Source organism: Haliotis rubra, unplaced genomic scaffold (assembly GCF_003918875.1).
Source record: "Haliotis rubra isolate DU_JTF1 unplaced genomic scaffold, ASM391887v1 Scf560, whole genome shotgun sequence".
NCBI lineage: Eukaryota > Metazoa > Mollusca > Gastropoda > Lepetellida > Haliotidae > Haliotis > Haliotis rubra.
In genome coordinates, this window is record NW_025767258.1 from 692135 (window position 1) to 709075 (window position 16941).

Genomic DNA, 16941 nt, shown 5'->3' on the forward strand with positions numbered 1-16941 from the left:
GTAAACTATGTACTTCGCGGTGTGATTTTTCCTCGTTTAATTCTGTGGATCCCCTCGGATGTAGACAGTGCCCTGGCAGTGGATATGGCGGAGGAAACAAGGTCCCAGGGGTGGTGCTCTAAGGTGATCAGAAGCAATCTTCTCGTCATCCTCACGTTCGTTGGAGTGACTGTCGGTTTTGTTTTAGGATACTGTGTTCGTCTTGCGAATCCATCACAAGATGCCCTTATATGGATCGGTAAGTTGTTATTTTATTGTAAGTTTTCAAAAAATAATAAAATGTATTGTAAACTTTTAGAAAATCATAATTGGAACTCAGTGATTTTGTTAGAATGGTTTTGACGAGTTCATCCATTTGCGTAGGATTCTAAAGCAACGCATATACACACACTTACGCACGCACGCACGCAAGTGTACATTTTGTACATAGTTTCCACGGCACTTTCATTATAAACCGCCGTACAACACTTTCATGATATACCGGCGTACAGCACTTTCATCATAAACCGGCGTACAGCACTTTCATTATAAACTGGCGTACAGCACTTTCATCATAAACCGGCGTACAGCACTTTCATTATAAACCGGCTTACAGAACTTTCATTATAAACCGACGTTCAGCACTTTCATCATAAACCGGCGTACAGCACTTTCATCATAAACCGGCGCACAGCACTTTCATTATAAACCGGCGTACAACACTTTCATGATAAACCAGCGTACAACACTTTCATCATAAACAGGCATACAACTTTTTCATCATAAACCGGCGTACAGCACTTTCATCATAAACCGGCGTACAGCACTTTCATCATAAACCGGCGTACAGCACTTTCATTATAAACCGGCGTACAACACTTTCATGATAAACCAGCGTACAACACTTTCATCATAAACAGGCATACAACTTTTTCATCATATACCAGCGTGCAGCACTTTCATCATTAACCGGCGTACAGCACTTTCATGATATACCGGCGTACAGCACTTTCATCATAAACCGGCGCACAACATTTTCATCATAAACCGGCGTACAGTACTGTCATTATAAACCGGCGTACAGCACTTTCATCATAAACCGGCGTAATTCACTTTCATTATAAACTTGCGCACAGGAACCGGTGTACAAGTGAAAGTACACACCTGATTTGGGGGAATGTTTTCAAACAACAACGTTTACAGTTTGAAAAGTGTTCTGACTGTGACTGACACACTTGTGGTATATCGTAAAAATCGTGATTTTGTTGAATGTCACGTGCCTGACATGTCATCGTATCCCATTTGCGGAGATCGATGCACATGATGTCAATCACTGGATTGCGGTGCGGCGTTAACCAACAAACAAACATGCACTAACAGTATGAAACACTGTCCACTGAGATTGTTAGTGGTATGCTTGTTAAAAGCACAGATCATCACGGACTTGGTAGGCGAGCTGGCTAAGGTGTCAGGCTAGTAGTGCTCCAGCGAGCTTGAGGTGAAAACCTTGGAGTCAACTTTGTGTGCAGACTCTTTCAGTGCTGTCACAACCCCTAGGGTACAGTACACAACCCTGTGCACTTAAAAGAACCCACGAATCCGTTGGTAAATGACCAGATAGTGGCCACATAGTTACGGGTACAGCAACGTGCAGTAAACTTGGACAAAGTACTGTGACTATGTGTCCCAGTCCACCCAGCTGTGAAGGGGTACCTCCTGAGGATGGGAAAGCCACAATAACTTGGTGCACCTATAGTGGCTGCACGAGTTGTATGATTCCCCCGGGGGTTGAGATTGAAAATGATCGATGGAAAAATAAGCGCCTTTGGATATTGGCGCTATACATATATAAGTATGACAATGATGATGAGATGAAAATGACAGGGTATTGGGGCTTCCAACGCCCATATTGCCAGAACGTAACGTTCGGCCGGTAAAACCGTCATTGGACTAATGAGACCCCTCAGTCAGACTAGCCAGGCATCTGACGGTCCTAGAACTGGATTATCGAGAGTGAGACTGGCCATACATCTGATGGTCCTAGAACTGCATTATCGAGAGTGACCACCCCCGCAGGATGACCAAAACCTGCTCATTCACCCCCTGCGCAACTGGATGCTAACAGTGACGGCATCAGCATCAGCAGCGATGGGTCAACGCATGAACAGGAGCACTGTGATGAGACGACTGCGTGCTGTCGACATGCGGTTCTATCGACCATTTCGGGTTTTATCATTAACACGAGCGTGTTACCCCGTTTGAAAATGGTTTGGGATTTTTTCGTTTGTTTGTTACCTTCTTGATGCTGCAGGGCTGCCATAAACCACTGACATTGTATTTTGGACACATTCAAACAATCTATTGAAGCCCAGGCACAGAACGTATACTTTATATATGGGGCACATTCAGACTAGATACTGTATTTTGTATATAGGGGACCTTTAGGCTAGCTACTGTAGCCCATTCACAAAACATGATCAATGTTTTTCATACACTGATCATACGGAAACTATCTACACCGCACGAAAGAACACAATTTTCCAATTTTAACAATGATAGGAAATACACGTTTCATCCGAGGCCCATAGGACCATCGTTTGAAATGTACGTATAATTTGTCCTTCAAATTTCTATTCATTATTCAGGTCATCAGGTATGGCAAATATGGCCTTCGTTTTCATGTGCCTGTTATGTGTCTAATAACTGTAAATGGTGTTCGTTGATAACACAGGGTTAAATACCCCAGAAATCGGGTATGAGAAGGTTTAGATTTATCCTATATTTCACATTCTTTTAAATGCTCGGACATCGTAAATGGCTTCTGAACATATTGACAGAAATAAGGATTTATTTCATGTATATTGTTAGGTAATACAACTCCAGTGTGTTGCCAGCAATGTCTTGTGAGCGCGCATCAACAATGTCAGTGACGTAATTGGCAGTGGGTAACGTATTGCATAGGGATCAACTCTACCATTGACGTTTACTTTTCCTGTGTACGTATATGTTAACCAAGACTTCATCGACGCATGGAATTGAATTGATATCAAGTTTTAATTTAACAACGACTTACAGACATAATAACGTATAAGCGAATGTGCAATGCTAAACGTAACGTTTGGTACACTCGTCAACACGTTTATGATCACAGGCGTTGTATTTGAAATTATTGTTTCCAATGACTTTACATTTGCATTTTGAGCAAATATAATCGATCTTCTATCAACATACAAATAATCGAAGCTCCGACACCCGACATCTGACACTCGACAGCCGACATCCCACACTGGACACCCGACACCCGACAACCTAAGGACATTTAATAGGTTAGGGGATGCCGATAATGTTTGATGTGTGTAAGCGTTATTCCTCATATTCGCTTGTATATTATAGTATACCCATGCTTTTTAATCTATGATTTGTCTCTAGGTTCTTCAGAGCAACTGTTTTCTGACATTTACGCACGTGGAGCCTACTCATATATAAAGGTGATATTCGGGGGAGGAACTACATGTATTCTTGAAAGAAGAACATATCTTATAATTTAATTTGTTAGCTGTACCTGCCATAAGCATTGTTTCAGTCTAAAGCTCTAGCTAGATCACAATAATTGCAATGCATCTTTCCCCGATACACCTTTAGCACAACTGGGATCATTTTCAAACGAACTATGCAAATGAATTTATGACTATTGCACATACGTATTATATGTTAAATTTGAGATTACACTTTCTTAGTAAAGTACAGATTCTAGTGCTTTTGTTGGGTTGAATCCCATCCGGGTTCGAACCCACACCCTCAGAGTCAGGCACCTAATCACCAGCACACAAAGTCAGCCGCCTAACACATACATGTTTCATTCAAATGTGTCCCCTTATTTTTTAAGTTCTTGTCGCGTATTGATTGTCAATTTAATTGATTTTTTTAATAATGTTTTTTACTTATCCTCCCTTGCGTTTAGCTCAAGTCGGACTAACGATGATACTTTTCAGTGACGGTGAAATGTCCACTGGGATGGTGAAGCAGCATGAACTTCTTTTCCACAGTTGTCATAAAAATGTTTATACTCAAAACATGTTGAGACTTTGTGGAGAACCGGGTATGGTTTAGATATGTCATTACGTGTCAGGTTAAACCATATTAATCTTTTGTTTTTATTTGATTTTCAAAACTTACAAGCAGACATTTTACACCTTAATGCGTAGTGTAGTGTAGTGTAGTGTAGTGTAGTGTAGTGTAGTGTAGTGTAGTGTAGTGTAGTGTAGTGTAGTGTAGTGTAGTGTAGTGTAGTGTAGTGTAGTTTAGTTGAGTGCAGTGCAGTGCAGTGCAGTGCAGTGCAGTGTAGCGTAGTGTAGTGCAGTGTAGTGTAGTGTAGTGTAGTGTAGTGTAGTGTAGTGTAGTGTAGTGTAGTGCAGTGCAGTGCAGTGCAGTGCAGTGCAGTGCAGTGCAGTGAAGTGAAGTGCAGTGAAGTGAAGTGCAGTGTAGTGTAGTGTAATTGTGAGGATAATGTTTACAAGTGCTGCTTATGACATTCTTTGCATTTACTATTCTAGAAAGGGAGACGCAAATACTTGCTATATTACCAACTGACCTAGATACACTACTCAAGTACTACCAGTAATATAACAACCAGTTGGTATTATCATATAGCTGTCGTATATCAATACAAGAGTCAGAGTTTGTCAGGTAGCGTCACACCAGGTTAACACTGTCGAAAGCTGACTTACGTTTGTTTGTTAATGCATAGAACTAGGTCAGGGTCGTAATTTCTATGTGCATGGATGTGCGGATTATTCAGTGTTTCTTGAGTGACTTGAGTGAGTGAGGTGTTTGGGTTTTATGCCTCTTGGAACAGTATTCTAGTTATATCACAATGTTTAACGTAATGCGGGTAGTGAGGAGTCCGAAGTGATGCTGGCCTGGTACGTTTACAAAACCCAAGGGCATGGTGTGGTAATGTCTGGCTATCGACGGATACGGATTTGGGTGCTGACAAACCAAACATAATCGGGATGAACCGGAATTCGAACCCAAAATCACAGCTTCCTATGCTGCACCTTAAACGACCATACCGTATGTGCCATCATAGATGACTGGAAATGTGTGTAACAAGGTGATTCGTTGAAAGCGGTTGTTAAGTGACTTCAGTTACAAAGTATCCAGGCATAGAATTGTGAATAGCATCCATGATGCCCAAACACATTGTTTAATTCTATTTCGATAGGGTTTGATTGCCCCTTATATACTCATAAAACATTTCAGTGATAAAACAGGTACTTTTTATTGGTATATAGTTGTCATATATCAATACAAGGGTCAAAATGATTTCGAGCAGCGTCAGATTTGATATAATGGTTTGAGTTTAATGGTTTTAGGTCAATCATGGTCAAAGCCAGGGTCATCATGTTTATATGCTTGGAGAACCAGTTACTCAGGGTAACTCCATTGAAACTGAATTGTTTATTTATACAGTGAATGACTGAGTGAGTTTGGTTTTACGCCGCTTTTAGCAATATTCGAGCAATATCACGGCGGAGGTATCAGAAATGGGCTACACACATTGTACCCATGTGGGGAATCGAACCTGGGTGTTCGGGGTGACGAGCGAACGCTTTAACCACAAGGCTACCCCCATCACCCCTATACAGTGAGTGAGTGAGTGAGTATGAAGGAGGTATTAAGTTGTGTGACTGTAGCAAATGAGTGTAATTTGATTTGAAAAACATAGGAAGTGTGTAAAACAAGTTAGAGCCATCACGATACTCTTTCAGCACGTACGACCAGGGTTGACTGCCTCCATTTTACACTGTAAATAAGTTGGTCATGTTTTGCACTTTTTTTCCAAAGTGTTGAAAATACAGTTGTCCTTCCGTAAAAAAATTCAATAGAGCAATTGTCCAGGGTACATAAATATGCTAATATCTTGATTCAGATGACCAGCAACACAGATAAAGTGAGAAGAACATGAACGAGTATGACATACATGTATATTCATTCCATGAACAGAAAAAACGAGTTAATGGGGCTCGCCAATTAATGCCCTCTATAGTACGACGTGTCAGTATAATGTTGGAGGAAAGCAGCTATCGACGCAGGGAGCCGTTTCACAAAGCGATCGTAGCGCTACGACTGTCGAAAGTCTATGTTAAAGTATGGGAGATACGATAACCTTAACGTTACGATCGCTTTGTTAAATGGGGCCCGTGTCTTTGACTTTTACCACTTTGGCGAAACCCAGGAATACGAGTTGGTACCAACAAACCTGGGCCCCGTTTCACAAAGGTCTCGTAAGCCAAAGATCTCGTAACTTTTCTCGTAGCATTCTTACCTCCTATACTGTAACATAGGAGGTACGAATAGTACGAGAAAAGTTACGAATTCCGCCGAGTTGCTACCAACAAACCTAGAAACCCCGTTTCACAAAGGTCTCGTAAGCAAAAGATCTCGTAACTTTTCTCGTAGCATTCGTACCTCCTATACTGAAACATAGGAGGTACGAATAGTACGAGAAATGCGCCGAGTTGGTACCAACAAACCTAGGCCCCGTTTCATAAAGGTCTCGTAAGCCAAAAAACTCGTAACTTTTCTCGTAGCATTCGTACCTCCTATACTGTAACATAGGAGGTACGAATACTACGAGAAATCCGCCGAGTTGGTACCAACAAACCTGGACCCCGTTTCACAAAGGTCTCGTAAGCAAAAGATCTCGTAACTTTTCTCGTAGCATTCGTACCTCCTATACCTTTTACATAGGAGGTACGGAGACTTCGAGAAGAGTTACGAGATCTTATGCTTACGAGACCTTTGTGAAACGGGCCCCTGGACACGTAACCAATGTGAATCTGGAATGCAGACCCACCCACAATCATTGGTTTCTCACACGTCTAAAGGAGGCACGGTCGAGACAGCAAGGCCCAATGACAGTATAACGTTGTGAATATTCTGTGTGTTATAATGCGTTATGTTGGTCCGTTCATGTGTGTTTATACATCCTTATGTACGATTGCGTGTATATTATGGTGACGCAGTAATGGGAGTATGTGAACGTCGTGTGTTGCCAGGGTTGCCGGGGGAGATGTACATGAGGATGCTGAAGATGATGATTCTACCACTCATCATATGCAGCGTCATCGCAGGTTCGTCCTCCAAACCAGGAGCTGTGAGGTAGTACAGTGGTTACAGCATTCGCTCGTCACACTGCGGTTCCGGGTTTTGCTCCCTCAGGGAAATAATTTGTGAAATCCATATCTGGTGTCTTCTCGCCGTAAATTGGTGGAATATTGCTAAACACGGTGTCAACTAACTCGCACTTCTGTAAACAAATTATAAGATAGGTAGACATAATGGATGAGTGATTGGCGTTAAACACCTCTGTGAAAATTATGTCACTCTAATGGAGTGTGTGAGTGACTTTAGTTTTACGCCGCACTCAGCAATATTCCAGTTATATGGCGGCGGTCTGTAAATAATCAAGTCTGGACCAGACAATCCAGTGATCAACAGCGTGAGCATTGATCTGCAAAATTGGGAACCGATGACATGTATCAACCAAGTCAACGAGCCTGACCACCCGATCCCGTTAGTCGTCTCTTACGACAAGCATGGGCTATTGAAGATCAGTTCTAACCTGGATCTTCACGGGTACTCTAATGGTGGTAAGCCCGAAGTTATGCAGGTGATAGACGTATACTACTTCATCGATACTAGTGAGCGCGGTGTGGTGCTGGAAGATTAAGGTTATTAATCGAGACAGATCCGGGATTCGAACCCACGATTAGTGAATGAGGCATGTAGATGGAAAAAGTTTCACAAATGCCGAATATAAGTAGAATATCACTGTAGTATAATGTTATTTCCCTGCTTACCGACAGAGAAAAAATATATCATATCGTCCATCAACCTATGACTTTTGTATGTCAAAGACGATTTCTCAACATTTCAGGTACAGCATCATTAGACCCCAAGTGTAACGGAAGAGTGAGCCTTATCTCTCTGTTTTACATCATCACCACCAACGCCATCCCTGCTCTCGTCTCAATCGCCTTAATCGTCGCCATCAAACCAGGTAAAAGGGCGAAAGGTAGCTTAGTGGTTAACACCTTCGACCTTCCAGCTACAGACCAAGGTTCGATTCCCAATATTCGTGCAATGAATGAAGCCTATTTCTGCTGTTCATGATGATGTGAAAAGCGGAATAAGCGTGTGCTCACTCAAACCATGCATTGGCGGATCCAGAGAGGGGTGTTTGAGGTGCCATTCGATGTGTTTTCCAAACACTTGAACAGTGCTTTATTTCATAAGTTCTTCTTTTCTTTTTGCCACAACTGATTTTTTATTATTCCTAGAAATGCATACTGAATGCATGCATGTTACATTTATATTTTGACTTCCATCAGCAGGAGAAAGAAATAGACCATCGTCCTAACCTTATGCAAATTCAAACTATTACAAAAGAAAATAAGAGTAGAATAAAGTTGTTGTTTATTTTGTACATTATTGATTTAAATATACAATTTACAGCCCTCTTAACTATGGCATATCGTGTTTAAATAACAGTTCAAAAAAGATATGTTCAAACGATGATCAAATGCCTGCAACTAAACAAGGTCCAGCAATATGACCTTTGACACACGTCACACGTGACTATTTTTTTGCAAGGTAATGGCGTGGATCTTACTTCCGGCAGCCAGAAGACCATCACGCAGATTATGGAAACGCAGGATATATTTGCCGATCTCATTAGGTAACTACCAGAACACCCATGTCCACCCACCTCAAAGGGACCTTAATCCGTAATGGACGCAAAATAAGTTTCTAAGACTAGATGGAAGACTGCGGATTCATCTCTAAGAGAGAATAATTCATTTTGCGGTAATTTCGTTTCTGAGACATCTAGGATTTCGGACAGAGCTAGACATGAAAGCTCGATCTTTCTGGTCATATAAAATTAGTCGGGTTTGTTGTCCAATTTCAGAAATCTGTTCCCTGACAACGTCGTCACAGCTTGTTTTAAACAGGTGAGAATTACAGCAACCGATGTTACAAAAATCGTTATTCTTTTAGGATATTATTTCAATCTATGAAACACCATTTTCTCACAGGAATTCGTGGGTTACTCTGGAACTTTACTGATGTGATATATGTTTGTTGTAACAAAATATATTAAGGAGAGACTCCTTTGCTGAAACACATGAACACTTCTGTACACATTCTAACTTGTTTGTTGTTTTCGCTTATGGTATCGATCGATAAGGGAACGAGTCTTCACGAGGGGTACTTAAAGAAAAGAGCGGCAACAAACTCCTTTGCCCTGTGTCTCAAACACATATGTCCCTAGCAGTATGCACAAGGCTTTGACACTTACAATACATTTTCAGATGTAGTCTATTGTTTCGTTGCTAATGTTCGTATTTCACTGGAATAAAAACAGCCTCCATTTTCCATGTTTCAGAATATTTATGATATGATGTATAACATATTGCGATGTTTCAGGCTCAGACGAAGTACCTGGTGACAGAAAGGGTCGTCACGGTAAACGAGACTGGCGGCATCATCAACAACACCATTGTCGATGTCGTGAAGACAGTTGGCTCTGCCGATTCCACTAATGTATTAGGTGATTTGGAGTTTATTATATACCAGAAAACAGGTTGAGATAGAAACCGATATTTGTTCATTAGTGCTCTCGATTTTCAAAACGCGTGTCACTGGTTTTTATAAAGAAGGAAACAGATCATCATCTTAGCCGATAGTTGGTATCCTGCTAAGCACAAATTCCTGGCGCTCTTCAAAGGGAGACCAAGCTGCTCGAGGAAGTCAGGCCAGGAGCATTAGTATGTCATCTTACCCTACAAGGTCGAACATGCTAAGGTTTTCTTGTCTTGTCACAGACAGTCGTTATATATCTGGAATATTGATAATTGTTCCGTAAAACACACAAATGGAACCGTCCTTATTTACAATTAGTCATGGAAAAAGTAGCATGTACGCTCGAGGAGATATTGATTCATTTTGACCCTCATAAACGTGATCGCGCATAGTGTCATAGTCTACAAAAGTTTCGTTTATGAGTAAATTATTTCGCTGTGACAAATCAGTCAAAAAGGTGTCTGTGACTTTTGTAAAACGAACAATCTTGCTGAAAATATTTATGCATGCTTTAGAATATTTATTTATTTTTAAACATTTTTGTTGTGCATTTTGCATGAGAGCTTGTTTAATGTTATTATGTATATCCAAACATAATAAGAACAAAATGGTTTCTTCTATGTATATATCTACAGTACATGATTAGTTATTTTTGCCCACGAGTATATTTACCCTTTCCCTCTAGGTCTGGTCATCTGCTGCATGATATTTGGGATGGCGACAACAGCCTCGGGAGACATCGGCAAACCCTTCTTCATCTTCTTCCACTCGACAAGTGAGATTATCATGAAAATTCTGCGTTGGCTCATTTGGTAAGGAGACTGTTGTGTCTGAAAATGGAACGTTTTATAACAGATTTTTCGCACCTCTCCAGTGTAAAATATCTGTACTATTAGGTAACGGCGTTATTCTGGACCCTTGTGTTAAGTGAGAGTGAAACGTGAGTGAGAATGGAATAAATGAGTATGGTTTTACGCCGCTGTTAGCAATATTCCAGCAATATCACGGCGGGGGACACCAGAAATGAGCTATGCACATTGTGCCCATGTGGGGAGTCGAACCCGGGTCTTCGGCATGACGAGCGAACTGGGCCACTAGACAACCCCACCTCCCCCCGAATGAGAATGGATGAGAATGAATATTGATGAATTCCATTCTTGCAAACTACTCGGCCTATATCTCTTGACGTGTCATCTACGTATAATGGTACATTTTAAAGGTGTACTAAAAAGAATACACGGTGAATGGTTTTATATTGACTGTTGTCTAGCTGAGGATTCCATGGTTAGAGGTTGGAAGGTTATGGACATGTAATATTGTCACCAACAATTGAATGATAGACTGATAGAATAGAATAGATCGAATCTTAGAAGAAACGCATAGGCTGACGTATAGAATTACTGTATTCATTTAAATGTACATATTTCATTCCATTTGATTGATAAAACTTGATACACAGATGAATCACAGTCTCGTGTTCCGTGGATATAATGGCAATCCTGGTTGACTGCATTTTGTACTGAAAATTGAGTTGACAAAATCAACATTATCTCTACCTCCTTTGCTATTTTCTGTTGTTGTTTTAGAGTGTTGTTATCTGGACGATGCAAAACCGTTTAGCGTAATTGTTCGGGGTTGTTTTATAAGGAAGGTATATTCCTCCCTATTTTATCGAATGTTATTAATTGCAGACTGTTTGAAAAATACAATTCATAGCTTTTTTCATTCATCCATCCATTTTACTTTCACGTTTTACTATAAACATTGGTTTCATTAATCAGTGTTTGTTTTCACTTATAAAGTAATATTTTTAATGGTCGAGTCCCTGTTTTTATTGATAGAAATCGTTTTCTCGGTGATTGCTTGATTTGTTTTCATTGATCGAATCTTTTCTTGTATATTTTGTTGTGGTTTATTGATTGACACAATGATTACGGTTTAATGAACGTAGCACCGATTGCTTTAATTGTTGACGATTCATTGATTTTATGGCAGATACTTTGCAATAATTATAATCATTGCTCATTTGTTAATGGATCTTATTCATCGATAAAATAAATGAGCAAAATGAATGAACGAATAAATGTTCTTTAACCGGTTTTGTGTTGAAGGTTCACACCAATAGGAGTGGCCAGTCTTATAGCAGAGGCACTGGCACGGGCAGGGAACCTGTCCGGAACATTCCGATCTCTGGGTATGTTCGCGTTAGTGATCTGTGCAGGGTTAGCCGTCTATCAGCTCCTCGTCCACCCCATCCTGTTCTTCCTCATCACCAGGATCAACCCCTATCGGCGTCTCATTACGTTAGGAAGACCCTGGATGGTCACCTTCGCCACGGCGAGTTCGTATGTATGGGTTCTTTGTGTTTTGTATTATTTTTCATTGAACGTAAGTGTTGATATATGCGTGTAATGAATTGATATGTTCAAGAATTGCCCAATGTATCTCACTTATCACAGGTTCGTATAGTAGATTTGTCCTATTATGATCGTTGCTCGGCCATAGTCATACTCTGCTTGTGGGTTTCATTTATGTGGTAAAAGTCTCAAACTAGCTTCACTCCAGGCGTTTCTCCAACAAGCATCAAGCTGACCACTTTGATATACCTGAAGTAATGTTCAAAGCTGCGTTGAAGAGTAATTGTTCACTCAGAATGGGGAACATTCCTGGAGTGATTATGCCGGAAGTAAATTAGGACCGTAGTGATTGGCGCCATCTATCGGCGAAGCAGTAAAGGGCGATAACTGAGGAATGTTCCCCATTGCCACCAACTGCATCACAAGAATAGATTCATTGGCTACAATGTATGTTTTCGGATGAAATTAGGATTCGGTGTGGCTTAGTAACAAATGACCTAGACGGTCCAACTTGCATCCACAAGAGTATGAACATTGCTTCCACTGCTGAAGCAAGTTTATTATTTCCAACTGCAGTTTGTATCCAGACTGCCTTGAAATGTTTGAAAATAAAATGTATGCGACCCCTATAAGTGAATGTGCAACACTCGTACTCGGTGAATAGGCAATACTTATACACTTTGGTCAGTGGGCAGTACTCTCACAATCAAGTCAATTATCCTACACTCGTACAAGTCAATGGACAATACACCAATGTGAAGGTCAACGGGTACTGTGCATACTCCCAGGTCAACGAGCAGTCCAAGCAAATTATATACAAGACCTATGAACACCACTACAGCTCAAGTGTATTAGGAAAATTAGTTCGTCAAAATAGGTGTTAAGATAACGGTTTCAGGGCTATCGCAATTCCCGAGATGCTCACCATTCTTGAAGGAAAGGAGAACAAGGTTGACAAGCGCATCGCACGCTTCGTCGTCCCCTTCGCTGCCAGCATCAACAGGGACGGCAGTGTCATCTACATCAGCGCTGCCTGCGTTTTATTGGCCAGCTCACCGACGTGGATATGGACGCCACCAAGATTCTCCTTATATGGTGAGTTCAGTGGAAGGGAATGAGTGGGCTCAGACACCGGAATTAGGCGGAATGGCCCTTTTCAGATGCCAACTGTATCAAACTTATCTTCATAGAAATCCAGAAATTGGGCCACTCTAGGTACAATAGGTCATGAATATCTCACACGTCTATAAGTGGTGACACAAAAGCAGAATAGGTTCCAAATACCTCATCCCTCTGTCAGTGGTGATACAGAAACAGATTAGGATCCAATTTCTCATCTGTTTGCTAGAAGAAACACCCGTAAAGATCCGGGTTAGAATTGATCTTCAGTAGCCCATGCTTGTCGTAAGAGGTGACTAACGGGATCGCTTGGTCAGACTCGCTGACTTGGTTGACACATGTCATCATATCCCATTTGCGTAGATCGATGCTCATGTCTTTGATCCCTGGATTGTCTGGTCTAGACTCGATTATTTACAGACGGCCGCCATATAGCTGGAATATTGCTGAGTGCCGCGTTAAACAACAAACCAACCAACCAATGTTAGTATATACATAGAAGCAGAAAAAGGCCGAATGCCTCACTCTTCTGTCAACCATAATAAAGAAGTTGAAAGCCTCACCCTTCTCTCAGAAGGGATATGGTTTTGATCGCTTTACGCTCATCTACAATGGGCCGAATAGTCCTGTTCATGGCTATACTAGGAACCAACCCTCACGCCCTGCACAATAGACCTCTGCGTGTCCATCTTAAGACGATTCCTGGTCCCGGAGTAATATTCCTTATAATTTTTGGCGTTTCTTGCAGTAACTATCTGAGCTTCAAGGTAAAAGGGGTTTAATATATCGTTCTAGGATGCTGACTCTCGTCATCTCGGTGGCCATCCCGTCAGTGCCCAGTGCTAGCATCGTGGCCGTACTCATCAACCTCACAGCTCTCGGTATCCCATCAGACAGTATCGGCCTTCTCTTTGCCATGGAGTGGATTCTGTAAGTCTGGATCCGAATCCGAATCCGACTATAGGGGCTGTAAGCAGGTCACGGCACTTCGCGAGACCTTAGTACTTCCCGTGACAAACAACGTTTCATACCTTTCCGAATGGTTTCATGGTTGTCAGTTGACAGTAATGAACAGATAAGTGTTGCAGGAATAACAAATTTCTGATCTAACCATCTCCAAATTAGCCAACTATTACGACTGGAAGAGCTGTGACAGCCAAGCATGGTTGTACACTTGGCCTGGTCTAGTAAAGACATATTCGGTGGTCGCGCAATTTGGTTCTTGAATATGCGTCACCGGATATCTGGTACCGGAAGTAAGCTGGGCCCCGTCTCGCATTTCACAAGTTGGCATGCGCAAAGGGAGCCGGGAACCAACTTATTACCGGAAGTAGTGCCTCGCGAGACTTACAGGCCCTATTTCCCCAGTCCCCTATTTCTCCATGTCTCCAGAGTTGGTTGTCTGCAAACCATGCCTGTCTCCCGGAGGATTCCGGTCTCCAGTACAACAATGTTTGTCTTCGTGAGGATTCGGGCCTAAATAAGGACCATAATAAATTGGTCCCTGGTATACCCTTATTTGTCCCCAGCAGAGAGTAGGTTCCAATAGTTAGGCTCTGGCTCTTTAGCAAATAGATATCATGAGAAGACATCTTGAGATCTGGAAACAAGACGTTCTGAGTGAGTGCGTGAGTGCGTGAGTGCGTGCATGAGTAGGTGAGGTCTAACGTTTCTCAGTTATCTGTTATAACATAGTATGTAAGTTTATTCAGGGTACTGGTCAAGTGTTGAGTGACAGAGGCAAATGAATTTATTCTTGCATTTTCGGGCCAATGATGATATTATTAAGAAGTTTGGACGCATGAGCAGGGGATAATCAAACTGGCATTTCAAGACTTGCGTGTTGGTTTCGACCTTGTCAGAACCTTGATGTTTCATGGGGATAGTTGGGATGGTATACGTTGTGAGAATAATAACAGAAACAATCCGCTGATTACAATGCATCTAACCAGGCAAAATATCATTTGCGAGAGAAACTGGATGCACATATTATTCAACAGCTGATAGAAGCATGTGTACTAAGTGTAGATAACGTATCTGGTTTGTACACAGCTTGTTCGGTTTAATGGAAGAGGTCTAAACAGAAAATTCTAACTAATTTATTTGTTGTTGTTTTTTGTTGTTATCATAATTATCATATGGACTAGTTTTGCCTACAGCTTATTACCATATCATAATGATTATTACTATTTATGGTTTTGTGTTTTTGTGTCACAAACATCGCATGGACTTTAGACCGCTAGCTTGTTTTTCCTTTGTGTCCCGAATAAATCCGTAGTTTTTAGTGGTTGATCACGTTTGGCAATTGAATTTGATAATCAGGGATATGATAGCGTGATATAAAATACATAGGATTCAACGCCTGAACGATGACAACGGTTTAAGTTTGGATGTTGATCCCCAGGAGACACTAAAGATGAGACTGTATCATATATATGTTTCGACTTCGTACAGTCGTTTAGGATCATTTCTTTCTACTCCTGTTAAATCACCTGATCCATGGGCTTGGTGGTTAAAACGTTCGCTCGTCACTCCGAAGACCCGGGTTCGAAGCCCTTTTCTGGTGTCCCTCGCATTGCTGGGATATTGCTAAAACGGCGTAAAACCACATCCACTTACTCAATCCAATCTAAATTTTCAACTCTTTGAGATAAATGAGGTAAGCTACAGTGCCTTATAATTGTCTTTTTGTTAACTCTTTTCTCCCTCTGTAAAGATGCTAAGGGTTAGATTCTCCAAATGGGTAAAATGCGTGAAGACCATTTCTGTTGTCCCCCTGATATTGCTTGAATAGATTTGAAAGCGGGTTAAAACCATACTCACTCACTAGACGTAATGAATGAATGAGAATTTCAGATTACAGTTATTTTTCAAAATTACAAATCTCGCAAATATTTTGTTCCCCCAAAGTTTGTGCTGTTTAAACAATTCCTTTGTGAAATGTTTGCTTCTGTTAATGCATGTGAATAAAACCCCGTGAAGATCCGGGTTAGAATTGATGTTCAGTAGCCCATGCTTGTCGTAAGAGGCGACTAACGGGATCAGGTGGTCAGGTTCCCTGACTTGGTTGACACATGTCATCATATCAATTTGCGTAGATCGATGCTCATGCTGTTGATCCCTGGATTGTCTGGTCTAGACTCGATTATTTACAGACCGCCGCCATATAGCTGGAATATTGCTGAGTGCGGCGTAAAACTAAACTCACTCACGTACCTTTTCATTGTCATTAATTATAATACGATCAAGCACTTAATTATGCTATGCGTGTTTCAACAAAGTATGAGAAACGACAAAACCATTTCCACATCCATAAGAAATATCTGATAAAAACAGAATCGATTGTACAATTCAATATCGTGAATGTAAACTGAGGTACAAAAGAAAGTACACACCTGGTGCTTTGTGATTATTTTCCAAAGGACATGATATCCCATGCCCTATACTCTAAGGGATATATGGGGAGTTTTGTCAAAACAGACACAACAGTGTTTGTTTCTTGGAAGTTGAAATAGTGCACTTTTCAAAATAGTTACGTTTATGTTGTTTCTTGACCATAGTCCCCACATATTGGGTGTGTACTTTGTTCGTCAGTTTATGTGCGTTTGACACTGCATTCTGAATGTAATAAAAGTAAATTAAAAGATGCAGATATGTTCGTTATTTCTTTTCTTTCACTGCAGGGATCGTCTGCGATCTGCGTCAAATGCACTCAGTCATGCATTCTGTGCGATATTGACTCATCATTTCTGCAAGAATATGTTGCCAGCGGACGAGACAGACAGAGAGATAGACAGAGAGATAGACAGAGAGACAGATACTGCCATAAAGCCTTTGA

At 41.1% G+C, this 16941-nt stretch overlaps 2 protein-coding genes across 2 annotated transcripts in view; one reads left to right on the forward strand and one right to left on the reverse strand.

Moving 5' to 3' along the window:
- LOC124254020 (excitatory amino acid transporter 2-like) overlaps positions 1 to 16941 on the forward strand; it is a 21678-nt gene continuing 4737 nt past the window's right edge. Inside the window, exons 1-10 of the mRNA XM_046687884.1 lie at positions 1 to 238; positions 7041 to 7115; positions 7922 to 8044; positions 8638 to 8722; positions 8954 to 8996; positions 9472 to 9595; positions 10313 to 10439; positions 11739 to 11972; positions 12883 to 13044; positions 13899 to 14033. Of these exons, the coding sequence (XP_046543840.1) occupies positions 85 to 238; positions 7041 to 7115; positions 7922 to 8044; positions 8638 to 8722; positions 8954 to 8996; positions 9472 to 9595; positions 10313 to 10439; positions 11739 to 11972; positions 12883 to 13044; positions 13899 to 14033 (1262 nt within the window). The 5' untranslated portion in view covers positions 1 to 84. The remainder of the gene's footprint in view (positions 239 to 7040; positions 7116 to 7921; positions 8045 to 8637; positions 8723 to 8953; positions 8997 to 9471; positions 9596 to 10312; positions 10440 to 11738; positions 11973 to 12882; positions 13045 to 13898; positions 14034 to 16941) is intronic.
- Positions 15912 to 16941, reverse strand: part of LOC124254037 (ATP-dependent DNA helicase Q1-like) — a 20842-nt gene continuing 19812 nt past the window's right edge. Inside the window, exon 13 of the transcript XR_006892371.1 lies at positions 15912 to 15929. The gene's annotated coding sequence lies outside the window, so the exon portion shown is untranslated. The remainder of the gene's footprint in view (positions 15930 to 16941) is intronic.